The sequence below is a fragment of the Nerophis lumbriciformis genome, linkage group LG32, assembly GCF_033978685.3.
Source record: "Nerophis lumbriciformis linkage group LG32, RoL_Nlum_v2.1, whole genome shotgun sequence".
NCBI classification, from domain to species: Eukaryota; Metazoa; Chordata; class Actinopteri; order Syngnathiformes; family Syngnathidae; genus Nerophis; species Nerophis lumbriciformis.
The window spans coordinates 3434484-3460985 of NC_084579.2; the positions used below are offsets into that span (position 1 = coordinate 3434484).

The window sequence follows — 26502 nt, forward strand, 5'->3', positions numbered from 1 at the left end:
ATACAACGTTGAAACAACATGATTTTTGATGACGTTTAATCAATGTTGGGTTCTGATGTTGTTTTGACTATTGAAGTTTGGTCATTTTACAACTCAAATACGTTGAAACAACATACTTTTGGATGACGTTTAATCAATGTTGAGTTCTGATGTTGATTTGACTATTGACGTTTGGTCATTTTACAACTCAAATACAACGTTGAAACAACATGCTTTTTGACGACGTTTAATCAATGTTGGGTTCTGATGTTGTTTTGACTATTGAAGTTTGGTCATTTTACAACTCAAATACGTTGAAACAACATACTTTTGGATGACGTTTAATCAATGTTGAGTTCTGATGTTGATTTGACTATTGACGTTTGGTCATTTTACAACTCAAATACAACGTTGAAACAACATGCTTTTTGACGACGTTTAATCAATGTTGGGTTCTGACGTTGATTTGACATTGAAATTTGGTCATTTCACAACAGCGTGGATCCAATGTTGGACATCAACGTCTGAATTTACAAATACAACTATTTTGCAATGTTGCTTCAAAGTCCGTTTTAAAGGACAAGTACGTATAATCAACATCGTATCAATGTCTCGTGCCTGCTGGGAAAGTCTGATGATCAAAAATCAATCATGTTGTGTTGCTGTGAAAAAGTCAAACAATGACATTAAAAAAGCTCATTGCCGTTTTTCTACCTGATTAGGAATGTAATGTAATGTGTGTGTGTGTGTGTGTGTGTGTGTGTGTGTGTGTGTGTGTGTGTGTGTGTGTGTGTGTGCGTGTGTGTGTGTATGTGTGTGTGTGTGCGTGCGTGCGTGTGTATGTGTGTGCGTGTGTGTGTAAGTGTGCAGCATGCTTTTCAATGTCGCAACTTTGCTGCGTAACGAAATCAATTATTTTGCGCACAAAGTGTCTTTAATGTGCTGCCGGATGTTAAAAAGTCCGGATTTTACTTTCCAGCTGACGAGGCCCTAAAATGTTTGTGACAAATTGTGTTGATGCTGTTCAAAGTTTGGACTTTAAAAAAAACAAAAAAACGTGAACATCTTTTGTCCCGAAAATGTGTGAGGAAAAAAAAGTCATCAGAATGTTGCAAAAACTATTAAAAATGTTTTTTTTTATAGGACTTTCATTCTGGTGTTTTTTTGTTGTTGCTTAAAGTTGAGTAAACAGCAAGAAGAATGTCAAAATGTGCCACTTCTCTCAACGACTATTCATTCATGCTCATAAGTGGTTTCCATGGGAACGGATAAGAAACCTTGAAGGAGCAGGATTCAGAGCAGGAAGTAGAAAGTCAATAATAAAAAACAGCAAATATATCCACTTCCGTCCAGCGTCATCATTTTCTCTTTCGCTCCTAAATGAGCGACGTTGGCGGTTTCACTTGCTTGAGCGACCTTTTGCCTGGCAACACGTGACGTCACGAGGCACGTTACATTAAAAATACGTCGTGTAACCTCAACGAAATCGATGCTAAATACTTTGCTAAATATTTTATAATTACACGTGAGTGTCTCAGATGCGTTGAAATGTCACGTCGACGTTTTTTTATCCAAGGAAAAACCAAACAAAAACAACCCGGAGTTGATTATTTTCTGCATGTTACAGAAGACGACCAGCAGGGGGCGCCGGTGCGCTGAGCTCTGAGCAGCGTCACGTCACGTCAGGGCGGCGAGGAAGAAGAAGCTCCTCCACAGGGATCTCGGCGATAATAAAAGGTGTCATCTTTTCTATCTTCACCAGGGATGTCCGGCAGGTAATGTTTTAACCTACATTTTTTCTCTCTGCTTTTATTTCATATTCAAAGCTGCGAACAATTGTGAAGCGATTCGTCGTTGAGTTTATTCTCGCGATGTTTGACAGCGCGTGGCTAATCCCGCTGCTCCATATTTATTAATACTGTACAATAATGTAATAATCCTGCTATAGTTTCACTATTTGACTTACATTTGTAATAATCAAATAGTAACAGCATAATAGCCGTGAATGTGTGATATTCTTAGGTAGTACGATCTCCGAGCGGTCCCTGAAGTATACACAAATATGATTGGCCCAAGGGACGAGGGACTTCCTGTTTGTGGGTACTTCAGGGACCGCTCGGAGATCGTATGACCTAAGAATATTACACATTCACGGCTATTATGCTGTCACTATTTGGTTAGTTAATGTTGTTTATGATCATTTCCCATTTGGATCGATACCACGAACATTGCAGTAATAGTTGATAGTAATATTAATATTATAATAATAATATAATAACATGTATAAGTATAAATGTGATGCTGCTTGATGTGAATTCTGCAAAAAGCCATCTTTCATCTCATCATAACAAACTCATCATATTCTGACATTGTAAATCAGTCATAATCACTTCTTTCCTGGTAGATGCAGTTGCCATGGAAACAGATAAGATACCCAAGTTCTCCTCCAAGGACGAGGAAATCCACTTCTGGAAAAATCTGTACCTGAAGTACAAGACAAAGTGCGTGATTGTTGTCCTCCTTTTATTTCCGTCTTTATTTCCCCATCCCAGAAGGAAAGAGACTTTTTTTGGGTTGCTTTGCTGCAGCTGGCAAGAAAGAAAGCAAGAAAGAGGCTTACGGCGAGTAGAGCTTCTTACGTAACTAACGCCTTGCTGTTCTCCTTGTGGCCCCGCAGCTGCCAGGAGGCTCGCGAGGAGCTGCTGGAGTTCCAGGAGGGCAGCCGGGAGCTGGAGGCCGAGCTGGAAGCTCAGCTGGGGCAGGCCGAGCGCCGCCTGAAGGACCTCATCTCAGACAACCAGCGGCTGAGGAGCGAGGTGGACTCACTCAAGGTGAGCGGTTACTTTGAGTCATACGCTCCTCACTAAAATGTAGTTTAGTCATGTTTTACTCATCTAAATCGGTTTTAATTTTAGTCATATTTATTTTGTGTTAAAAATAGGTCATACCTTTCAACACTTAACTCTCTACTAGATCAACTTCAGATCAATTTGTCGATTATAAGGTTTCTTTATTCTTTTTTTTTTTTGCCCTTTTTGTCATGAAACAAACGTTTTTATGGAAAACACAAGGAATATTTTCTTGAAAAAATATTTCAAAGTGTAATATTTGATGTGAAGTCATTGAAGTCTTAAATATGTCAACAATTCATAACAACATTGATTTTGATTCATTATTATTTTTTGAGAATTTTTTTTTTTAATCCCGCTAAAATTCTTACGGATCCAATAGTCCCACTCTTAAAAGTGTTAAAAATAACTTTTTTTTAAATTACTTTTGACACTTAACTCTCCTAGAACAACTTCAGATATATTCACGGCTTATAAGGTTTTTTTTTGGCTGTTTTGTCATAAAACTAAAAAATTTTATGCAAAACACACAACATATTTTCTTTTTATGGAAAACACACAAAACATTTCCCCCAAAATAATTTCAGTGTAATATTTGATGTGATGTAATTGAAGTCAATAATCGACAACAACATTGATTTTGATTCACTATTATTTTTTTGAGTAGTTAAAAAAATCCCACTAAAATTCTTGGGGAACCAAAAGGGTCCCACTCATAAAAGTGTTAAAAAATAAGTCATACTTTTCTTTTTCTTTAGTTTAATACATCAATTATACATTTTTGTAGAATAATTGATGTGAAGTAATTGGAGTCTTAAATATGTCAATAATTCATAACAACATTGATTTTGATTCATTATTATTTTTTGAGAATTTTTTTTTTAATCCCGCTAAAATTCTTACGGATCCAATAGTCCCACTCTTAAAAGTGTTAAAAATAACTTTTTTTAAATTACTTTTGACACTTAACTCTCCTAGAACAACTTCAGATATATTCATAGATTATAAGGTTTTTTTTCGGCTGTTTTGTCATAAAACTAAAAAATGTTATGCAAAACACACAACATATTTTCTTTTTATGGAAAACACACACAAAATATTTCCCCCAAAATAATTTCAGTGTAATATTTGATATGATGTAATTGAAGTCAATAATCGATAACAACGTTGATTTTGATTCACGATTATTTTTTTGAGTAGTTAAAAAAATCCCACTAAAATTCTTGGGGAACCAAAAGGGTCCCACTCATAAAAGTGTTAAAAAATAAGTCATAATTTTTTTTTTCTTTAGTTTAATACATCAATTATACATTTTTGTAGAATAATTGATGTGAAGTAATTGGAGTCTTAAATATGTCAATAATTCATAACAACATTGATTTTGATTCATTATTATTTTTTGATAATTTTTTTTTTAATCTCGCTAAAATTCTTACGGATCCAATAGTCCGACTCTTAAAAGTGTTAAAAATAACTTTTTTTAAATTACTTTTGACACTTAACTCTCCTAGAACAACTTCAGATATATTCATGGATTATAAGGTTTTTTTTCGGCTGTTTTGTCATAAAACTAAAAAATGTTATGCAAAACACACAACATATTTTCTTTTTATGGAAAACACACAAAATATTTCCCCCAAAATAATTTCAGTGTAATATTTGATGTGATGTAATTGAAGTCAATAATCGACAACAACATTGATTTTGATTCACTATTATTTTTTTGAGTAGTTAAAAAAAATCCCACTAAAATTCTTGGGGAACCAAAAGGGTCCCACTCATAAAAGTGTTAAAAAATAAGTCATAATTTTTTTTTTTTTTAGTTTAATACATCAATTATACATTTTTGTAGAATAATTGATGTGAAGTAATTGGAGTCTTAAATATGTCAATAATTCATAACAACATTGATTTTGATTCATTATTATTTTTTGAGAATTTTTTTTTAAATCCCGCTAAAATTCTTACGGATCCAATAGCCCCACTCTTAAAAGTGATAAAAATAACTTTTTTTAAATTACTTTTGACACTTAACTTTCCTAGAACAACTTCAGATATATTCATAGATTATAAGGTTTTTTTTCCGGCTGTTTTGTCATAAAACTAAAAAATGTTATGCAAAACACACAACATATTTTCTTTTTATGGAAAACACACAAAATATTTCCCCCAAAATAATTTCAGTGTAATATTTGATATGATGTAATTGAAGTCAATAATCGACAACAACATTGATTTTGATTCACTATTATTTTTTTGAGTAGTTAAAAAAATCCCACTAAAATTCTTGGGGAACCAAAAGGGTCCCACTCATAAAAGTGTTAAAAAATAAGTCATCATTTTTTTTTTCTTTAGTTTAATACATCAATTATACATTTTTGTAGAATAATTAATGTGAAGTAATTGGAGTCTTAAATATGTCAATAATTCATAACAACATTGATTTTGATTCATTATTATTTTTTGAGAATTTTTTTTTTAATCCCGCTAAAATTCTTACGGATCCAATAGTCCCACTCTTAAAAGTGATAAAAATAAATAAAATTTAAATTACTTTTGACACTTAACTTTCCTAGAACAACTTCAGATATATTCATGGATTATAAGGGTTTTTTTCGGCTGTTTTGTCATAAAACTAAAAAATGTTATGCAAAACACACAACATATTTTCTTTTTATGGAAAACACACAAAATATTTCCCCCAAAATAATTTCAGTGTAATATTTGATGTGATGTAATTGAAGTCAATAATCGACAACAACATTGATTTTGATTCACTATTATTTTTTTGAGTAGTTAAAAAAAATCCCACTAAAATTCTTGGGGAACCAAAAGGGTCCCACTCATAAAAGTGTTAAAAAATAAGTCATAATTTTTTTTTTTTTTAGTTTAATACATCAATTATACATTTTTGTAGAATAATTGATGTGAAGTAATTGGAGTCTTAAATATGTCAACAATTCATAACAACATTGATTTTGATTCATTATTATTTTTTGAGAATTTTTTTTTTTAATCCCGCTAAAATTCTTACGGATCCAATAGCCCCACTCTTAAAAGTGATAAAAATAACTTTTTTTAAATTACTTTTGACACTTAACTTTCCTAGAACAACTTCAGATATATTCATAGATTATAAGGTTTTTTTTCGGCTGTTTTGTCATAAAACTAAAAAATGTTATGCAAAACACACAACATATTTTCTTTTTATGGAAAACACACAAAATATTTCCCCCAAAATAATTTCAGTGTAATATTTGATATGATGTAATTGAAGTCAATAATCGACAACAACATTGATTTTGATTCACTATTATTTTTTTGAGTAGTTAAAAAAATCCCACTAAAATTCTTGGGGAACCAAAAGGGTCCCACTCATAAAAGTGTTAAAAAATAAGTCATAATTTTTTTTTTCTTTAGTTTAATACATCAATTATACATTTTTGTAGAATAATTGATGTGAAGTAATTGGAGTCTTAAATATGTCAATAATTCATAACAACACTGATTTTGATTCATTATTGTTTTTTGAGAATTTTTTTTTTAATCCCGCTAAAATTCTTACGGATCCAATAGTCCCACTCTTAAAAGTGATAAAAATAAATAAAATTTAAATTACTTTTGACACTTAACTTTCCTAGAACAACTTCAGATATATTCATGGATTATAAGGGTTTTTTTCGGCTGTTTTGTCATAAAACTAAAAAATGTTATGCAAAACACACAACATATTTTCTTTTTATGGAAAACACACAAAATATTTCCCCCAAAATAATTTCAGTGTAATATTTGATGTGATGTAATTGAAGTCAATAATCGACAACAACATTGATTTTGATTCACTATTATTTTTTTGAGTAGTTAAAAAAAATCCCACTAAAATTCTTGGGGAACCAAAAGGGTCCCACTCATAAAAGTGTTAAAAAATAAGTCATCATTTTTTTTTTCTTTAGTTTAATACATCAATTATACATTTTTGTAGAATAATTAATGTGAAGTAATTGGAGTCTTAAATATGTCAATAATTCATAACAACATTGATTTTGATTCATTATTATTTTTTGAGAATTTTTTTTTTAATCCCGCTAAAATTCTTACGGATCCAATAGTCCCACTCTTAAAAGTGATAAAAATAAATAAAATTTAAATTACTTTTGACACTTAACTTTCCTAGAACAACTTCAGATATATTCATGGATTATAAGGGTTTTTTTCGGCTCTTTTGTCATAAAACTAAAAAATGTTATGCAAAACACACAACATATTTTCTTTTTATGGAAAACACACAAAATATTTCCCCCAAAATAATTTCAGTGTAATATTTGATGTGATGTAATTGAAGTCAATAATCGACAACAACATTGATTTTGATTCACTATTATTTTTTTGAGTAGTTAAAAAAAATCCCACTAAAATTCTTGGGGAACCAAAAGGGTCCCACTCATAAAAGTGTTAAAAAATAAGTCATAATTTTTTTTTTTTTTAGTTTAATACATCAATTATACATTTTTGTAGAATAATTGATGTGAAGTAATTGGAGTCTTAAATATGTCAACAATTCATAACAACATTGATTTTGATTCATTATTATTTTTTGAGAATTTTTTTTTTTAATCCCGCTAAAATTCTTACGGATCCAATAGCCCCACTCTTAAAAGTGATAAAAATAACTTTTTTTAAATTACTTTTGACACTTAACTTTCCTAGAACAACTTCAGATATATTCATAGATTATAAGGTTTTTTTTCGGCTGTTTTGTCATAAAACTAAAAAATGTTATGCAAAACACACAACATATTTTCTTTTTATGGAAAACACACAAAATATTTCCCCCAAAATAATTTCAGTGTAATATTTGATATGATGTAATTGAAGTCAATAATCGACAACAACATTGATTTTGATTCACTATTATTTTTTTGAGTAGTTAAAAAAATCCCACTAAAATTCTTGGGGAACCAAAAGGGTCCCACTCATAAAAGTGTTAAAAAATAAGTCATAATTTTTTTTTTCTTTAGTTTAATACATCAATTATACATTTTTGTAGAATAATTGATGTGAAGTAATTGGAGTCTTAAATATGTCAATAATTCATAACAACACTGATTTTGATTCATTATTATTTTTTGAGAATTTTTTTTTTAATCCCGCTAAAATTCTTACGGATCCAATAGTCCCACTCTTAAAAGTGTTAAAAATAACTTTTTTTAAATTACTTTTGACACTTAACTTTCCTAGAACAACTTCAGATATATTCATAGATTATAAGGTTTTTTTTCGGCTGTTTTATCATAAAACTAAAAAATGTTATGCAAAACACACAACATATTTTCTTTTTATGAAAAACACACAAAATATTTCCCCCAAAATAATTTCAGTGTAATATTTGATATGATGTAATTGAAGTCAATAATCGACAGCAACATTTATTTTGATTCACTATTATTTTTTTGAGTAGATAAAAAAATCCCACTAAAATTCTTGGGGAACCAAAAGGGTCCCACTCATAAAAGTGTTAAAAAATAAGTCATAATTTTTTTTTTCTTTAGTTTAATACATCAATTATACATTTTTGTAGAATAATTGATGTGAAGTAATTGGAGTCTTAAATATGTCAATAATTCATAACAACATTGATTTTGATTCATTATTATTTTTTGAGAATTTTTTTTTTAATCCCGCTAAAATTCTTACGGATCCAATAGTCCCACTCTTAAAAGTGATAAAAATAAAAAAAATTTAAATTACTTTTGACACTTAACTTTCCTAGAACAACTTCAGATATATTCATGGATTATAAGGGTTTTTTTCGGCTGTTTTGTCATAAAACTAAAAAATGTTATGCAAAACACACAACATATTTTCTTTTTATGGAAAACACACAAAATATTTCCCCCAAAATAATTTCAGTGTAATATTTGATGTGATGTAATTGAAGTCAATAATCGACAACAACATTGATTTTGATTCACTATTATTTTTTTGAGTAGTTAAAAAAAATCCCACTAAAATTCTTGGGGAACCAAAAGGGTCCCACTCATAAAAGTGTTAAAAAATAAGTCATAATTTTTTTTTTTTTTAGTTTAATACATCAATTATACATTTTTGTAGAATAATTGATGTGAAGTAATTGGAGTCTTAAATATGTCAATAATTCATAACAACATTGATTTTGATTCATTATTATTTTTTGAGAATTTTTTTTTTTAATCCCGCTAAAATTCTTACGGATCCAATAGCCCCACTCTTAAAAGTGATAAAAATAACTTTTTTTAAATTACTTTTGACACTTAACTTTCCTAGAACAACTTCAGATATATTCATAGATTATAAGGTTTTTTTCCGGCTGTTTTGTCATAAAACTAAAAAATGTTATGCAAAACACACAACATATTTTCTTTTTATGGAAAACACACAAAATATTTCCCCCAAAATAATTTCAGTGTAATATTTGATATGATGTAATTGAAGTCAATAATCGACAACAACATTGATTTTGATTCACTATTATTTTTTTGAGTAGTTAAAAAAATCCCACTAAAATTCTTGGGGAACCAAAAGGGTCCCACTCATAAAAGTGTTAAAAAATAAGTCATCATTTTTTTTTTTTTTAGTTTAATACATCAATTATACATTTTTGTAGAATAATTGATGTGAAGTAATTGGAGTCTTAAATATGTCAATAATTCATAACAACATTGATTTTGATTCATTATTATTTTTTGAGAATTTTTTTTTTAATCCCGCTAAAATTCTTACGGATCCAATAGTCCCACTCTTAAAAGTGATAAAAATAAAAAAAATGTAAATTACTTTTGACACTTAACTCTCCTAGAACAACTTCAGATATATTCATGGATTATAAGGTTTTTTTTCGGCTGTTTTGTCATAAAACTAAAAAATGTTATGCAAAGCACACAACATATTTTCTTTTTATGGAAAACACACAAAATATTTCCCCCAAAATAATTTCAGTGTAATATTTCATATGATGTAATTGAAGTCAATAATCGACAACAACATTGATTTTGATTCACTATTATTTTTTTGAGTAGTTAAAAAAATCCCACTAAAATTCTTGGGGAACCAAAAGGGTCCCACTCATAAAAGTGTTAAAAAATAAGTCATAATTTTTTTTTCTTTAGTTTAATACATCAATTATACATTTTTGTAGAATAATTGATGTGAAGTAATTGGAGTCTTAAATATGTCAATAATTCATAACAACATTGATTTTGATTCATTATTATTTTTGGAGTATTTTCTTTTTTAATCCTGCTAAAATTATTATGGATCCAATAGAGTCCCACTCATAAAAGTTCTAAAAATAATGTGATTTTTTTTTTTACTTTTACCTCATAGTCATTCACATCGACGTCCCACTGGGTTGAGTTTTTCCTTGCCCTTATGTGGGCTCTGTACCGAGGATGTCGTTGTGGCTTGTGCAGCCCTTTGAGACACTTGTGATTTAGGGCTATATAAATAAACATTCATTGATTAATTGATTGACTTTTGGCACTTAAGTCTCTACTATTTCTTTTGGGAGGGTTTTGCCCTTTTTGTCATAAAACAATGTTTTTATGGAAAACACACAAAATATTTCCCCACAATAATTTCAAAGTGTAATATTCGATGTGAAGTCATTGAAACCTTAATTAGGTCAATTTTGATTCATTATTATTTTTGGACACATTTTTTTAAAATCCTGCTAAAATTCTTAAGAATCCAATAGGATCCCACTCATAAAAGTTCTAAAAAATAAGTATTTTCTTTAAACTTTTGACACTTAAGTTTCTCCTTCAGATCAATTTGTCGATTATCTTTTTATTTATTTATTTTTTTTGGCCGTTTTGTCATAAAACAAAAGTTTTTATGCAAAACACAGAAGATATTTTCTTTTTATGGAAAACACACCAAATATTTTCCCCACAATAATTTCAAAGTGTAATATTTGATGTGAAGCAATTGGAGTCTTAATTAGGTCAATAATTCATAACGTTGATTTTGATTCATTATTATTTTTTGAGTATTTCCTTTTTTAATCCCGCTAAAATTATTACGGATCCAATAGAGTCCCACTCATAAAAGTTCTAAAAATACGTTTTTTAACTTTTAACACTTAAGTCTCTACTATTTCTTGGAGGGAGGGTTTTGCCCTTTTTGTCATAAAACAAATGTTTTTATGGAAAACACCAAATATTTTCCCCACAATAATTTCAAAGTGTAATATTTGATGTGAAGTCATTGAAACCTTAATTAGGTCAATTTTGATTCATTATTATTTTTGGACACATTTTTCAAAATCCTGCTAAAATTCTTAAGAATCCAATAGGATCCCACTCATAAAAGTTCTAAAAAATAAGTATTTTTTTTAAAACTTTTGACACTTAAGTTTCTCCTTCAGATCAATTTGTCGATTATCTTTTTTTTTATTTATTTATTTATTTATTTTTTTTTTGGCCGTTTTGTCATAAAACAAAAGTTTTTATGCAAAACACAGAAGATATTTTCTTTTTATGGAAAACACACCAAATATTTTCCCCACAATAATTTCAAAGTGTAATATTTGATGTGAAGTCATTGAAACCTTAATTAGGTCAATTTTGATTCATTATCATTTTTGGACACATTTTTCAAAATCCTGCTAAAATTCTTAAGAATCCAATAGGATCCCACTCATAAAAGTTCTAAAAAAATAAGTATTTTTTTTAAAACTTTTGACACTTAAGTTTCTCCTTCAGATCAATTTGTCGATTATCTTTTTTTTTTTTTTTTTTTTTTTTTTTTTTGGCCGTTTTGTCATAAAACAAAAGTTTTTATGCAAAACACAGAAGATATTTTCTTTTTATGGAAAACACACCAAATATTTTCCCCACAATAATTTCAAAGTGTAATATTTGATGTGAAGTCATTGAAACCTTAATTAGGTCAATTTTGATTCATTATTATTTTTGGACACATTTTTTTAAAATCCTGCTAAAATTCTTACGAATCCAATAGGATCCCACTCATAAAAGTTCTAAAAAAATAAGTATTTTCTTTAAACTTTTGACACTTAAGTTTCTCCTTCAGATCAATTTGTCGATTATCTTTTTTTTTTTTTTTTTTTTTTTGGCCATTTTGTCATAAAACAAAAGTTTTTATGCAAAACACAGAAGATATTTTCTTTTTATGGAAAACACACAAAATATTTTCCCCACAATAATTTCAAAGTGTAATATTTGATGTGATGTAATTGGAGTCTTAATTAGGTCAATAAATCACAACATTGATTTTGATTCATTATTATACAGCCTGCATTGCAGTTAACTGGGTCAATGTTTTAGTCATTGTTTTGATTAGTTCTGGTCCTACTTGAGTCAGGTGGTTGGTCAGCGCTGATGCAGCCTGGGAGACTTAAAGAAGGGCAAAGGTGGTTGTGATGGTCCAAAGTCTTGTTGTCCCTCCCAGGAGAGGCTGCAGCATCAGAAGTGTCAGAGCCAGCAGCAGATCTCCCTGCTGGAGGACGACGTGCTGCAGACACGCAGCATCAAGGAGCAGCTCCACAAGTACGTGCGAGAACTGGAGCAGTCCAACGACGACCTGGAGCGCGCCAAGAGGTGGGTGTCGGCCCACGGAACCTTCTCCTCCTTCTCTTCTGACCTGCTGTGTCTGGACCCCTCAGAGCCACCATCGTGTCCCTGGACAACTTCGAGCAGAGGCTCAACCAGGCCATCGAGAGGAACGCCTTCCTGGAGGGCGAGCTGGACGAGAAGGACTCGCTCCTGGAGTCCGTGCAGCGCCTCAAAGACGAAGCCAGAGGTGACGCCGTGAGGCCTGGGAGGAAGTGAATAATAAACCCTGGGAGGAAGTCAATAATAAACCCTGAGAGGAAGTCAATAATAAACCCTGAGAGGAAGTCAATAATAAACCCTGAGAGGAAGTCAATAATAAACCCTGAGAGGAAGTCAATAATAAACCCTGAGAGGAAGTCAATAATAAACCCTGAGAGGAAGTCAATAATAAACCCTGACAGGAAGTCAATAATAAACCCTGAGAGGAAGTCAATAATAAACCCTGAGAGGAAGTCAATAATAAACCCTGAGAGGAAGTCAATAATAAACCCTGAGAGGAAGTCAATAATAAACCCTGAGAGGAAGTCAATAATAAACCCTGAGAGGAAGTCAATAATAAACCCTGAGAGGAAGTCAATAATAAACCCTGACAGGAAGTCAATAATAAACCCTGAGAGGAAGTCAATAATAAACCCTGAGAGGAAGTCAATAATAAACCCTGAGAGGAAGTCAATAATAAACCCTGAGAGGAAGTCAATAATAAACCCTGAGAGGAAGTCAATAATAAACCCTAAGAGGAAGTCAATAATAAACCCTGAGAGGAAGTCAATAATAAACCCTTAGAGGAAGTCAATAATAAACCCTGAGAGGAAGTCAATAATAAACCCTGAGAGGAAGTCAATAATAAACCCTGAGAGGAAGTCAATAATAAACCCTGAGAGGAAGTCAATAATAAACCCTGAGAGGAAGTCAATAATAAACCCTGAGAGGAAGTCAATAATAAACCCTGAGAGGAAGTCAATAATAAACCCTGAGAGGAAATCAATAATAAACCCTGAGAGGAAGTCAATAATAAACCCTGAGAGGAAGTCAATAATAAACCCTGAGAGGAAGTCAATAATAAACCCTGAGAGGAAGTCAATAATAAACCCTGAGAGGAAGTCAATAATAAACCCTGAGAGGAAATCAATAATAAACCCTGAGAGGAAGTCAATAATAAACCCTGAGAGGAAGTCAATAATAAACTCTGAGAGGAAGTCAATAATAAACCCTGAGAGGAAGTCAATAATAAACCCTGAGAGGAAGTCAATAATAAACTCTGAGAGGAAGTCAATAATAAACCCTGAGAGGAAGTCAATAATAAACCCTGAGAGGAAATCAATAATAAACCCTGAGAGGAAGTCAATAATAAACCCTGAGAGAAAGTCAATAATAAACCCTGAGAGGAAATCAATTATAAACCCTGAGAGGAAGTCAATAATAAACCCTGAGAGGAAGTCAATAATAAACCCTGGGAGGAAGTCATTAATAAACCCTGAGAGGAAATCAATAATAAACCCTGAGAGGAAGTCATTCATAAACCCTGAGGGGAAGTCAATAATAAACCCTGACAGGAAGTCAATAATAAACCCTGAGAGGAAGTCAATAATAAACCCTGAGAGGAAGTCAATAATAAACCCTGGGAGGAAGTCATTAATAAACCCTGAGAGGAAGTCAATAATAAACCCTGAGAGGAAGTCAATAATAAACCCTGGGAGGAAGTCATTAATAAACCCTGAGAGGAAGTCAATAATAAACCCTGAGAGGAAGTCAATAATAAACCCTGGGAGGAAGTCATTAATAAACCCTGAGAGGAAGTCAATAATAAACCCTGAGAGGAAGTCAATAATAAACCCTGGGAGGAAGTCATTAATAAACCCTGAGAGGAAGTCAATAATAAACCCTGAGAGGAAGTCAATAATAAACCCTGAGAGGAAGTCAATAATAAACCCTGAGAGGAAGTCAATAATAAACCCTGGGAGGAAGTCATTAATAAACCCTGAGAGGAAATCAATAATAAACCCTGAGAGGAAGTCAATAATAAACCCTGAGAGGAAGTCAATAATAAACCCTGACAGGAAGTCAATAATAAACCCTGAGAGGAAGTCAATAATAAACCCTGAGAGGAAATCAATAATAAACCCTGAGAGGAAGTCAATAATAAACCCTGAGAGGAAGTCAACAATAAACCCTAAGAGGAAGTCAATAATAAACCCTGAGAGGAAGTCAATAATAAACCCTGAGAGGAAGTCAATAATAAACCCTGAGAGGAAGTCAATAATAAACCCTGAGAGGAAGTCAATAATAAACCCTGAGAGGAAGTCAATAATAAACCCTGAGAGGAAGTCAATAATAAACCCTGACAGGAAGTCAATAATAAACCCTGAGAGGAAGTCAATAATAAACCCTGAGAGGAAGTCAATAATAAACCCTGAGAGGAAGTCAATAATAAACTCTGACAGTAAGTCAATAATAAACCCTCAGAGGAAATCAATAATAAACCCTGAGAGGAAGTCAATAATAAACCCTGAGAGGAAGTCAATAATAAACCCTGAGAGGAAGTCAATAATAAACCCTGAGAGGAAGTCAATAATAAACCCTGAGAGGAAGTCATTAATAAACCCTGAGAGGAAGTCAATAATAAACCCTGAGAGGAAGTCAATAATAAACCCTGGGAGGAAGTCAATAATAAACCCTGAGAGGAAGTCAATAATAAACCCTGAGAGGAAGTCAATAATAACCCCTGAGAGGAAGTTAATAATAAACCCTGAGAGGAAGTCAATAATAAACCCTGACAGGAAGTCAACAATAAACCCTGAGAGGAAGTCAATAATAAACCCTTAGAGGAAGTCAATAATAAACCCTGAGAGGAAGTCAATAATAAACCCTGAGAGGAAGTCAATAATAAACCCTGAGAGGAAGTCAATAATAAACCCTGAGAGGAAATCAATAATAAACCCTGAGAGGAAGTCAATAATAAACCCTGAGAGGAAGTTATTAAACCCTGAGAGGAAGTCAATAATAAACCCTGAGAGGAAGTCAATAATAAACCCTGAGAGGAAGTCAATAATAAACCCTGAGAGGAAGTCATTCATAAACCCTGAGAGGAAGTCAATAATAAACCCTGAGAGGAAGTCACTGAGAGGAAGTCAATAATAAACCCTGAGAGGAAGTCAATAATAAACCCTGAGAGGAAGTCAATAATAAACCCTGACAGGAAGTTAATAATAAACCCTGAGAGGAAATCAATAATAAACCCTGAGAGGAAGTCAATAATAAACCCTGAGAGGAAGTCAATAATAAACTCTGACAGGAAGTCAATAATAAACCCTGAGAGGAAGTCAATAATAAACCCTGAGAGGAAGTTAATAATAAACCCTGAGAGGAAGTCAATAATAAACCCTGACAGGAAGTCAACAATAAACCCTGAGAGGAAGTGAATAATAAACCCTTAGAGGAAGTCAATAATAAACCCTGAGAGGAAGTCAATAATAAACCCTGAGAGGAAGTCAATAATAAACCCTGACAGGAAGTTAATAATAAACCCTGAGAGGAAGTCAATAATAAACCCTGAGAGGAAATCAATAATAAACCCTGAGAGGAAGTCAATAATAAACCCTGAGAGGAAGTTATTAAACCCTGAGAGGAAGTCAATAATAAACCCTGAGAGGAAGTCAATAATAAACCCTGAGAGGAAGTCATTCATAAACCCTGAGAGGAAGTCAATCATAAACCCTGAGAGGAAGTCAATAATAAACCCTGAGAGGAAGTCAATAATAAACCCTGAGAGGAAGTCAATAATAAACCCTGAGAGGAAGTCAATAATAAACCCTGAGAGGAAGTCAATAATAAACCCTGGGAGGAAGTCAATAATAAACCCTGAGAGGAAGTCAATAATAAACCCTGAGAGGAAGTCAATAATAAACCCTGAGAGGAAGTCAATAATAAACCCTGAGAGGAAGTCAATAATAAACCCTGAGAGGAAGTCAATAATAAACCCTGAGAGGAAATCAATAATAAACCCTGGGAGGAAGTCAATAATAAACCCTGAGAGGAAATCAATAATAAACCCTGAGAGGAAGTCAATAATAAACCCTGAGAGGAAGTCAATAATAAACCCTGGGAGGAAGTCAATAATAAACCCTGAGAGGAAGTCAATAATAAACCCTGAGAGGAAGTCAATAATAAACCCTGAGAGGAAGTCAATAATAAACCCTGAGAGGAAGTCAATAATAAACCCTGAGAGGAAGTCATTCATAAACCCTGAGAGGAAGTTAATAATAAACCCTGAGAGGAAGTCAATAATAAACCCTGAGAGGAAGTCAATAATAAACCCTGAGAGGAAGTCAATAATAAACCCTGAGAGGAAGTCAATAATAAACCCAGAGAGGAAGTCAATAATAAACCCTGAGAGGAAGTCAATAATAAACCCTGAGAGGAAGTCAATAATAAACCCTGAGAGGAAGTCAATAATAAACCCTGGGAGGAAGTCAATAATAAACCCTGAGAGGAAGTCAATAATAAACCCTGAGAGGAAGTCAATAATAAACCCTGAGAGGAAGTCAATAATAAACCCTGAGAGGAAGTCAATAATAAACCCTGAGAGGAAGTCAATAATAAACCCTGAGAGGAAGTCAATAATAAACCCTGAGAGGAAGTCAATAATAAACCCTGAGAGGAAGTCAATAATAAACCCTGAGAGGAAGTCAATAATAAACCCTGGGAGGAAGTCAATAATAAACCCTGAGAGGAAATCAATAATAAACCCTGAGAGGAAGTCAATAATAAACCCTGGGAGGAAGTCAATAATAAACCCTGGGAGGAAGTCAATAATAAACCCTGAGAGGAAGTCAATAATAAACCCTGAGAGGAAGTCAATAATAAACCCTGAGAGGAAGTCAATAATAAACCCTGAGAGGAAGTCAATAATAAACCCTGAGAGGAAGTCAATAATAAACCCTGAGAGGAAGTCAATAATAAACCCTGAGAGGAAGTCAATAATAAACCCTGAGAGGAAGTCAATAATAAACCCTGAGAGGAAGTCAATAATAAACCCTGAGAGGAAGTCAATAATAAACCCTGAGAGGAAGTCAATAATAAACCCTGAGAGGAAGTCAATAATAAACCCTGAGAGGAAATAAACATCTTTGGGTTATTTCTTAGATCTGCGTCAGGAGTTGTCGGTGCGTGAGAGGCAGACAGACGGCGGCAGGACGTCCTCCCCCAGCTCGCCCACGAGAGCCGACTCTACCCCGCAGGCGGTGCTGACCACAGGTGTCCACCACGCCTTCCTCGCCAACGCCACAGGTCAGTGACCCCTAACGTGTTGGCACACAGGTCAGTGACCCCTAACGTGTTGGCACACAGCTCCTAACCAATCAGAGGAACCCTAGCAAGTACACATACCGTTTGTTACAGGGCGATACAGCACCCATTAGAAGTAGTCAGATATCAATATTCATTATTAGTAGTCAGATATCAATATCGATTATTAGTAGTCAGATATCAATATTCATTATTAGTCGTCAGATATCAATATTCATTATAGTCAGATATCAATATTGATTATTAGTAGTCAGATATCAATATTCATTATTAGTAGTCAGATATCAATATTCGTTATTAATAGTCAGATATCAATATTGATTATTAGTAGTCAGATATCAATATTCATTATTAGTAGTCAGATATCAATATTCGTTATTAATAGTCAGATATCAATATTCATTATAGTCAGATATCAATATTCATTATTAGTAGTCAGCTATCAAAATTGATTATAGTAGTCAGATATCAATATTGATTATTAGTAGTCAAATATCAATATTCATTTTTAGTAGTCAGATATCAATATTCATTATTAGTAGTCAGATATCAATATTGATTATTAGTAGTCAGATATCAATATTCATTATTAGTAGTCCATCCATCCATTTTCTACCGCTTATTCCCTTTGGGGTCGCGGGGGGTGCTGGAGCCTATCTCAGCTACAATCGGTCAAATATCAATATTCATTATTAGTAGTCAGATATCAATATTCATTATTAGTAGTCAGATATCAATATTCATTATAGTCAGATATCAATATTCATTATTAGTAGTCAGCTATCAAAATTGATTATAGTAGTCAGATATCAATATTGATTATTAGTAGTCAGATATTAATATTGATTATTAGTAGTCAGATATCAATATTCATTATTAGTAGTCAGATATTAATATTGATTATTAGTAGTCAGATATCAATATTCATTATTAGTAGTCCATCCATCCATTTTCTACCGCTTATTCCCTTTGGGGTCGCGGGGGGTGCTGGAGCCTATCTCAGCTACAATCGGTCAAATATCAATATTCATTATTAGTAGTCAGATATCAATATTAATTATTAGTAGTCAGATATCAATATTCATTATAGTCAGATATCAATATTCATTATTAGTAGTCAGCTATCAAAATGGATTATAGTAGTCAGATATCAATATTGATTATTAGTAGTCAGATATCAATATTCATTATTAGTCGTCAGATATCAATATTGATTATTAGTAGTCAGATATCAATATTCATTATTAGTAGTCAGATATCAATATTCATTATTAGTCGTCAGATATCAATATTCATTATAGTCAGATATCAATATTGATTATTAGTAGTCAGATATCAATATTCATTATTAGTAGTCAGATATCAATATTCGTTATTAATAGTCAGATATCAATATTCATTATAGTCAGATATCAATATTCATTATTAGTAGTCAGCTATCAAAATTGATTATAGTAGTCAGATATCAATATTGATTATTAGTAGTCAAATATCAATATTCATTTTTAGTAGTCAGATATCAATATTCATTATTAGTAGTCAGATATTAATATTGATTATTAGTAGTCAGATATCAATATTCATTATTAGTAGTCCATCCATCCATTTTCTACCGCTTATTCCCTTTGGGGTCGCGGGGGGTGCTGGAGCCTATCTCAGCTACAATCGGTCAAATATCAATATTCATTATTAGTAGTCAGATATCAATATTAATTATTAGTAGTCAGATATCAATATTCATTATAGTCAGATATCAATATTCATTATTAGTAGTCAGCTATCAAAATGGATTATAGTAGTCAGATATCAATATTGATTATTAGTAGTCAGATATCAATATTCATTATTAGTCGTCAGATATCAATATTGATTATTAGTAGTCAGATATCAATATTCATTATTAGTAGTCAGATATCAATATTCATTATAGTCAGATATCAATATTGATTATTAGTAGTCAGATATCAATATTCATTATTAGTAGTCAGATATCAATATTCGTTATTAATAGTCAGCTATCAATATTCATTATTAGTAGTCAGCTATCAAAATTGATTATAGTAGTCAGATATCGATAGTGATTATTAGTAGTCAGATATCAATATTGATTATTAGTAGTCAGATATCAATATTCATTATTAATAGTCAGATATCAATATTCATTATTAGTAGTCAGCTATCAAAATTGATTATAGTAGTCAGATATCAATATTCATTATCAGTAGTCAGATATCAATATTCATTATTAGTAGTCAGATATCAATATTCATTATTAGTAGTCAGATATCAATATTCATTGTAAGTAGTCAGCTATCAAAATGTATTATAGTAGTCAGATATCAATATTCATTATTAGTAGTCAGATATCAAAATTGATTATAATAGTCAGATATCAATATTCATTATTAGTAGTCAGATATCAATATTCATTATTAGTAGTCAGATATCAATATTCATTATTAATAGTCAGATATCAATATTCATTATTAGTAGTCAGATATCAATATTCATTATTAGTAGTCAGATATCAAAATTGATTATAGTAGTCAGATATCAATATTCATTATTAGTAGTCAGATATCAAAATTGATTATAATAGTCAGATATCAATATTCATTATTAGTAGTCAGCTATCAATATTCATTATTAGTAGTCAGATATCAATATTCATTATTAGTAGTCAGATATCAATATTCATTATTAGTAGTCAGATATCAATATTCATTATTAGTAGTCAGATATCAAAATTGATTATAGTAGTCAGATATCAATATTCATTATTAGTAGTCAGATATCAAAATTGATTATAATAGTCAGATATCAATATTCATTATTAGTAGTCAGATATCAATATTCATTATTAGTAGTCAGATATCAATATTCATTATTAATAGTCAGATATCAATATTCATTATTAGTAGTCAGATATCAATATTCATTATTAGTAGTCAGATATCAAAATTGATTATAATAGTCAGATATCAATATTCATTATTAGTAGTCAGATACCGATGGCCGATAAGCAATATTTAAGTTATTTAAAGATGAATATTATATGTCAGTAAACATCTGCACAAGCTTTAAGTTGTTTTTGAACATTATTTTATAGTAAAGGTGGGACCAGTAGTGACATAATGTTTGATGTTTGATTTATCATCAAAAGCACCTTTTTACGTGTGTTTAAGAGGAGCATCAACATTTTATTTCTAAATATCTCCTGGGAAAAATAGGTCAAAATATGACATTTGTCTACATCACAATAACTCATCTACTCCATTTTATACACTTTTATAACACTTGACGGTTTTAATACTTTGTAAGGTTTCTCAAATATTGTCAACATTTCAATGAAAACTATTCTGACAATTGAGACATTTTTCAAGATCCTGGATGTTACAGAAAGTATGAGAATGTGTGAGCTGCTGCCTCACCTTCTTTACTTTTATAATCATCTCATATTTGTCAAGATATTTACACAAAGTTTGCATTTTTGGCAGAGATATATTTTCTGTGATGATCTTCATGTCCGTCCATCTCTGTCGCGTTATTTGATTGATCATGAAACTGGTGGCGCTCCTTCTCACACCTGCACAGGTGTGCCCTCGGTCTACGGCAGCAACTCTCCGCTGACTCCCTCCGCTCGAATGTCAGCACTCAACATCGTCAGCGATCTGCTCAGGAAAGTCGGGGTGAGTTTCTTTGGACTCCTGATGACCTTCCACGCCCTCATCGTGGTCCTGGTCCTCGTCCTCTCTCCGCAGGTCCTGGAGTCCAAGCTGGCGGCGTGCAGGACTCAGGCCAAGGAGCAGAAGGCCAGGAAGATCTACGCTCTGGACAACGACAACGTGCTCAACGCCAACACCGGCGCTCTCCACATCTCCTACTTGGACAAGACGTGAGTCCTTTTTTTCCCCTCAAATATGAAGATGACGTCATGATGATGTCATGATGATGTCATGACGAGTCAGCAAGTCTTTTTCCCAGCACATCCATGAGAAAACATCACTCTTGTTCTCTTGTCAACAACTCTCAATCAAAACTACAGCTAACAAACAAAAATGTCTTTGCAAAAAAGGGTTTTGATTAAAAAATATATATATATTTTCCAACAAAATAGTTTTGATTAAAAAATATTTATATTTTCCAACAAAATAGTTTTGGTTAAAAATCCTACTTTCTTCAACTTTGCGGGCGTAGAGAGAGAGAGACACTTTTTGTCTTTTTAGGAATAATTCCTTGGACACAGGAGAACTTTGAGGGCAAAAAGCAAAGGATTGAAAAGAGTATTAGATAGTAGTTTTTGTTTTGTAATTGAGTACTATTGACTTTGTTTTGATCAAACAATTGTATGTCATAAAAGAAAAAAAGGAGCGAGTTGAATCATGTGTTGATGTTGTTACATTGAACAATTTGACAGTTAATACATGTGATCGGTATCTGTATCGGCTGATATCGGAATCGGCACTATAAAACTTTGATCGGAACATCCCTACTTTTTGTGCAACCAAACAAAAAATTAATTCGCGACAAAAGAAAAGATTTACAAATGAAAAAAATATTTGCAAACAAAAAGTAATATTTTGAAACCTTAAAAAAATTTACAAAAAATTTACAAAAAAAGTTTTAGTTACAAATTCATTTTCATCATGTTTTTTTGGGTTGGTTGATGATGACGCAACTTCAATCTTGTGGGCGTGTGGAGAGAAATGTTGTAATGCAAACAATGGCTTTGCAACAAAAAATATGGACTTGAAATAAATACCAAGAAATTAATTAAACAAAAAAATTATTTTCAACCAAAAAAAAAAAAAGGTTCAAAAAGATTTCAAACAAAAAAATATTAAACAAAAAAGAAAGAGACATTTTTTTTTAACAAAAAAGATTGTAAAACAAAAGATTATGAACCAAAAAAGGTTTTAAATAAATTAATAAATAAATATGTAACAAAAAAGATCTTAAACAAAAAAAAAGATTTTGAACAAAAACATATTTTAAACAACAAAAAGATTCAAAAAAGATTTTAAACAAAAAAAAGATTTTAATTGTTTAAAATCTTTTTTTGTTTAAAATCTTTTTTTGCTTAAGATTTTTTTGTTTGTTAGATATTTATTTATGAATTTATTTAAAACTTTTTTTGGTTTATAATCTTTTGTTTAAAGTATTTTTTGTTTAAAAAAAAATAAAAAAAATTACAACAAAAAAATATGCATATGAAATAAATACCAAAAAATGTATTAAACAAAAAAAATATTTTCAAACAAAAAAAAGGTTAAAAAATATTTCAAACAAAAAATATTAAACAAAAAATTATTATTTTTTTAAAAACAAAAAATATATTTTTTAAAAGATTATGAACCAAAAAAGATTTTAAATAAATGAATAAATAAATATCTAACAAAAAAGATCTTAAACAAAAAAAAGATTTTAAACAAAAACATATTTTAAACAACAAAAAGATTCAAAAAAGATTTTAAACAAAAAAAATATTATAATTCTTTAAAATCTTTTTTTGTTTAAAATCTTTTTTTGCTTAAGATCTTTTTTGTTAGATATTTATTTATTTATTTATTTACAACTTTTTTTGGTTCATAATCTTTTGTTTAAAGTATTTTTTGTTAAAAAAATAAAATAAATTACAACAAAAAAATATGCATATGAAATAAATACCAAAACATTTATTAAACAAAAAAAATATTTTCAACCAAAAAAAAGGTTAAAAAATATTTCAAACAAAAAATATTAAACAAACATTTTTTTATTTTTTTTTTAAAACAAAAAATATATTTTTTAAAAGATTATGAACCAAAAAAGGTTTTAAATAAATGAATAAATAAATATCTAACAAAAAAGATCTTAAACAAAAAAAAGATTTTAAACAAAAACATATTTTAAACAACAAAAAGATTCAAAAAAGATTTTAAACAAAAAAAAGATTTTAATTGTTTAAAATCTTTTTTTGTTTAAAATCTTTTTTTGCTTAAGATCTTTTTTGTTAGATATTTATTTATTTATTTATTTACAACTTTTTTTGGTTTATAATCTTTTGTTTAAAGTATTTTTTGTTAAAAAAATAAAATAAATTACAACAAAAAAATATGCATATGAAATAAATACCAAAAAATGTATTAAACAAAAAAAATATTTTCAAACAAAAAAAAGGTTAAAAAATATTTCAAACAAAAAATATTAAACAAACATTTTTTTTTTTTTTTTTTAAACAAAAAATATATTTTTTAAAAGATTATGAACCAAAAAAGATTTTAAATAAATGAATAAATAAATATCTAACAAAAAAGATCTTAAACAAAAAAAAGATTTTAAACAAAAACATATTTTAAACAACAAAAAGATTCAAAAAATATTTTAAACAAAAAAAATATTATAATTGTTTAAAATCTTTTTTTGTTTAAAATCTTTTTTTGCTTAAGATCTTTTTTGTTAGATATTTATTTATTTATTTATTTACAACTTTTTTTGGTTCATAATCTTTTGTTTAAAGTATTTTTTGTTAAAAAAATAAAATAAATTACAACAAAAAAATATGCATATGAAATAAATACCAAAAAATGTATTAAACAAAAAAAATATTTTCAAACAAAAAATATTCAACAAAATATATATATATTTTTTTTAAACAAAAAATATATTTTTTAAAAGATTATGAAACAAAAAAGGTTTTAAATGACAACAAAAAAATATGCATATGAAATAAATACCAAAACATTTATTAAACAAAAAAAATATTTTCAACCAAAAAAAAGGGGTTAAAAAATATTTCAAACAAAAAATATTAAACAAAAAAATCTTCTTTTTTTTTTTAAACAAAAAATATATTTTTTAAAAGATTATGAACCAAAAAAGGTTTTAAATAAATGAATAAATAAATATCTAACAAAAAAGATCTTAAACAAAAAAAAGATTTTAAACAAAAACATATTTTAAACAACAAAAATATTCAAAAAAGATTTTAAACAAAAAAAAGATTTTAATTGTTTAAAATCTTTTTTTGTTTAAAATCTTTTTTTGCTATGTCTCTCGGCTGGCCTGGGAACGCCTCGGGGTCCCACAGGAAGAGCTGGACGAAGTGGCTGGGGAGAGGGAAGTCTGGGCTTCCCTGCTTAGGCTGCTGCCCCCGCGACCCGACCTCGGATAAGCGGAAGAAGATGGATCTTTTTTTGCTTAAGATCTTTTTTGTTAGATATTTATTTATTTACAACTTTTTTTGGTTCATAATCTTTTGTTTAAAGTATTTTTTGTTAAAAATAAATAAATAAATTACAACAAAAAAATATGCATATGAAATAAATACCAAAAAATGTATTAAACAAAAAAAATATTTTCAAACAAAAAATATTAAACAAAAAAGTTTTTTTTTTTTTTTTTTTAAACAAAAAATATATCTTTTAAAAGATTATGAAACAAAAAAGGTTTTGAATAAATAAATATCTAACAAAAAAGATCTTAAACAAAAAAAGATTTTAAACAAAAAAAGATTTTAAACAAAAAAACGATTTTAAACAAAACTTTTTCAGTTGGGACTCAACTTAGTTACATGAAGTGCTTAAATTCTTTTTATGCTAAAAATGTCTTCCATCTTTCCAAGACTTTTCATATTTGCATGTGAGTGGGTCGACTTCCTGGTTAGATAAAGGCCACAAACTCACAACAAAAAGTTCTGCAGACAAAAAAAATTGATTTGAAGTTTCAAAAATTATTATTTTTTGTTAGCAAATCTTTCTTTTGTTCCTAATCCATTGTTTGTTGTGTGGCATGAGAAGACAACGTTTGTCTCTCCTTGACTGTGATTGACACAAGCAGCAGGCTTCACAAGTTGTGACCTCCTTTTCTGTTTGCAGCCAGGAAGCAGCGACCCTCACGACCCCGCCTGCCGCATCGCTGCCCCTCGCCGTTTGACTCTCTCACCACGCCCCCAGTCGCTCTGGCCCCGCCCCTCCTGCCATGTGCGCAGGGGGCGTCACGGCAACACTGGAGTAATATGCAAGGAAACTGTCCACTCAGCAATAAGTTAGAATAATTGTGTCCTGGTTATTTATTATTTATTGATGTTTGTCAACGTGCTGAAGGAGCCTTGTTATCAATATTGATCTGCTTTTTGACAAAAGGCGCCAAGTTTGGGTGCCACGGAACTGAGTCACTTGACATGAGTCACTATAATGGTCATATTGATCCTTAGCATTCCAAATCACCACATTTTTAATACTTTACCTGCACTTTGGTTTCATTTTTTCACGTGCAATATCACCTGTTGTTTGTATATTTATTCAGGAATAATATTGAAAGAAATGTTTCAATTAAAAAAAGTCTCACTCAAGACTTTTTGTCGCCGTTATTGAAACTCAACCACAACTTTATGAAAATGGCTGGGGGTGTGATTGGCAGGAAGAGGCTCCGCCCACCTGTACAGTCATCCATCACCACATCGCACTTCAAAAGACAGCAACTCACTACTTTGTGTTTGTTTTTTTTAGCATTTCTAAAAAAAATTGCCGGAATTAAACCTTTTCGAGCATAAAAGTGTCAAAATAAAGTAAAAATATCAGTATTACAAAGGTTAGGGTTAGGGTTAGGGGTTAGGGTTAAGATTAGGGTTAGGGTTAGGGTTAGGGTTAAGATTAGGGTTAGGGTTAGGGTTAGGGTTAGGGTTAAGATTAGGGTTAGGGTTAGGGTTAGGGTTAAGATTAGGGTAAAATGTTTTAAAAAAAAGTTTTTAAAAAAAGGTAAAAAAAGTTTTTAAA

The 26502-nt window shown here is 30.6% G+C and overlaps 1 protein-coding gene across 1 annotated transcript; it reads left to right on the forward strand.

The window, feature by feature from the left end:
* The first annotated feature begins 1629 nt into the window (after positions 1-1629).
* LOC133574694 (nuclear distribution protein nudE-like 1-B) lies at positions 1630-26078 on the forward strand. Its single transcript, XM_061926913.1, has 9 exons — positions 1630-1754; positions 2384-2480; positions 2657-2810; positions 12279-12427; positions 12493-12629; positions 17585-17728; positions 21341-21435; positions 21508-21641; positions 25603-26078. Exons 2-9 carry the CDS (start codon positions 2395-2397, stop codon positions 25658-25660), a joined length of 957 nt encoding a protein of 318 aa, XP_061782897.1. The 5' UTR covers positions 1630-1754; positions 2384-2394; the 3' UTR covers positions 25661-26078.
* The last annotated feature ends 424 nt before the right edge of the window (positions 26079-26502 follow it).

What these genes read in the sequence shown, in the direction of transcription:
- LOC133574694 (XM_061926913.1), top strand. Translation starts at nt 2,395, where the DNA reads ATGGAAACAGATAAGATACCCAAGTTCTCCTCCAAGGACGAGGAAATC. An exon ending in TACCTGAAGTACAAGACAAA is followed by an intron (nt 2,481 to 2,656) that starts GTGCGTGATTGT and finishes GTGGCCCCGCAG; the next exon opens with CTGCCAGGAGGCTCGCGAGG. An exon ending in CCTCAAAGACGAAGCCAGAG is followed by an intron (nt 12,630 to 17,584) that starts GTGACGCCGTGA and finishes GTTATTTCTTAG; the next exon opens with ATCTGCGTCAGGAGTTGTCG.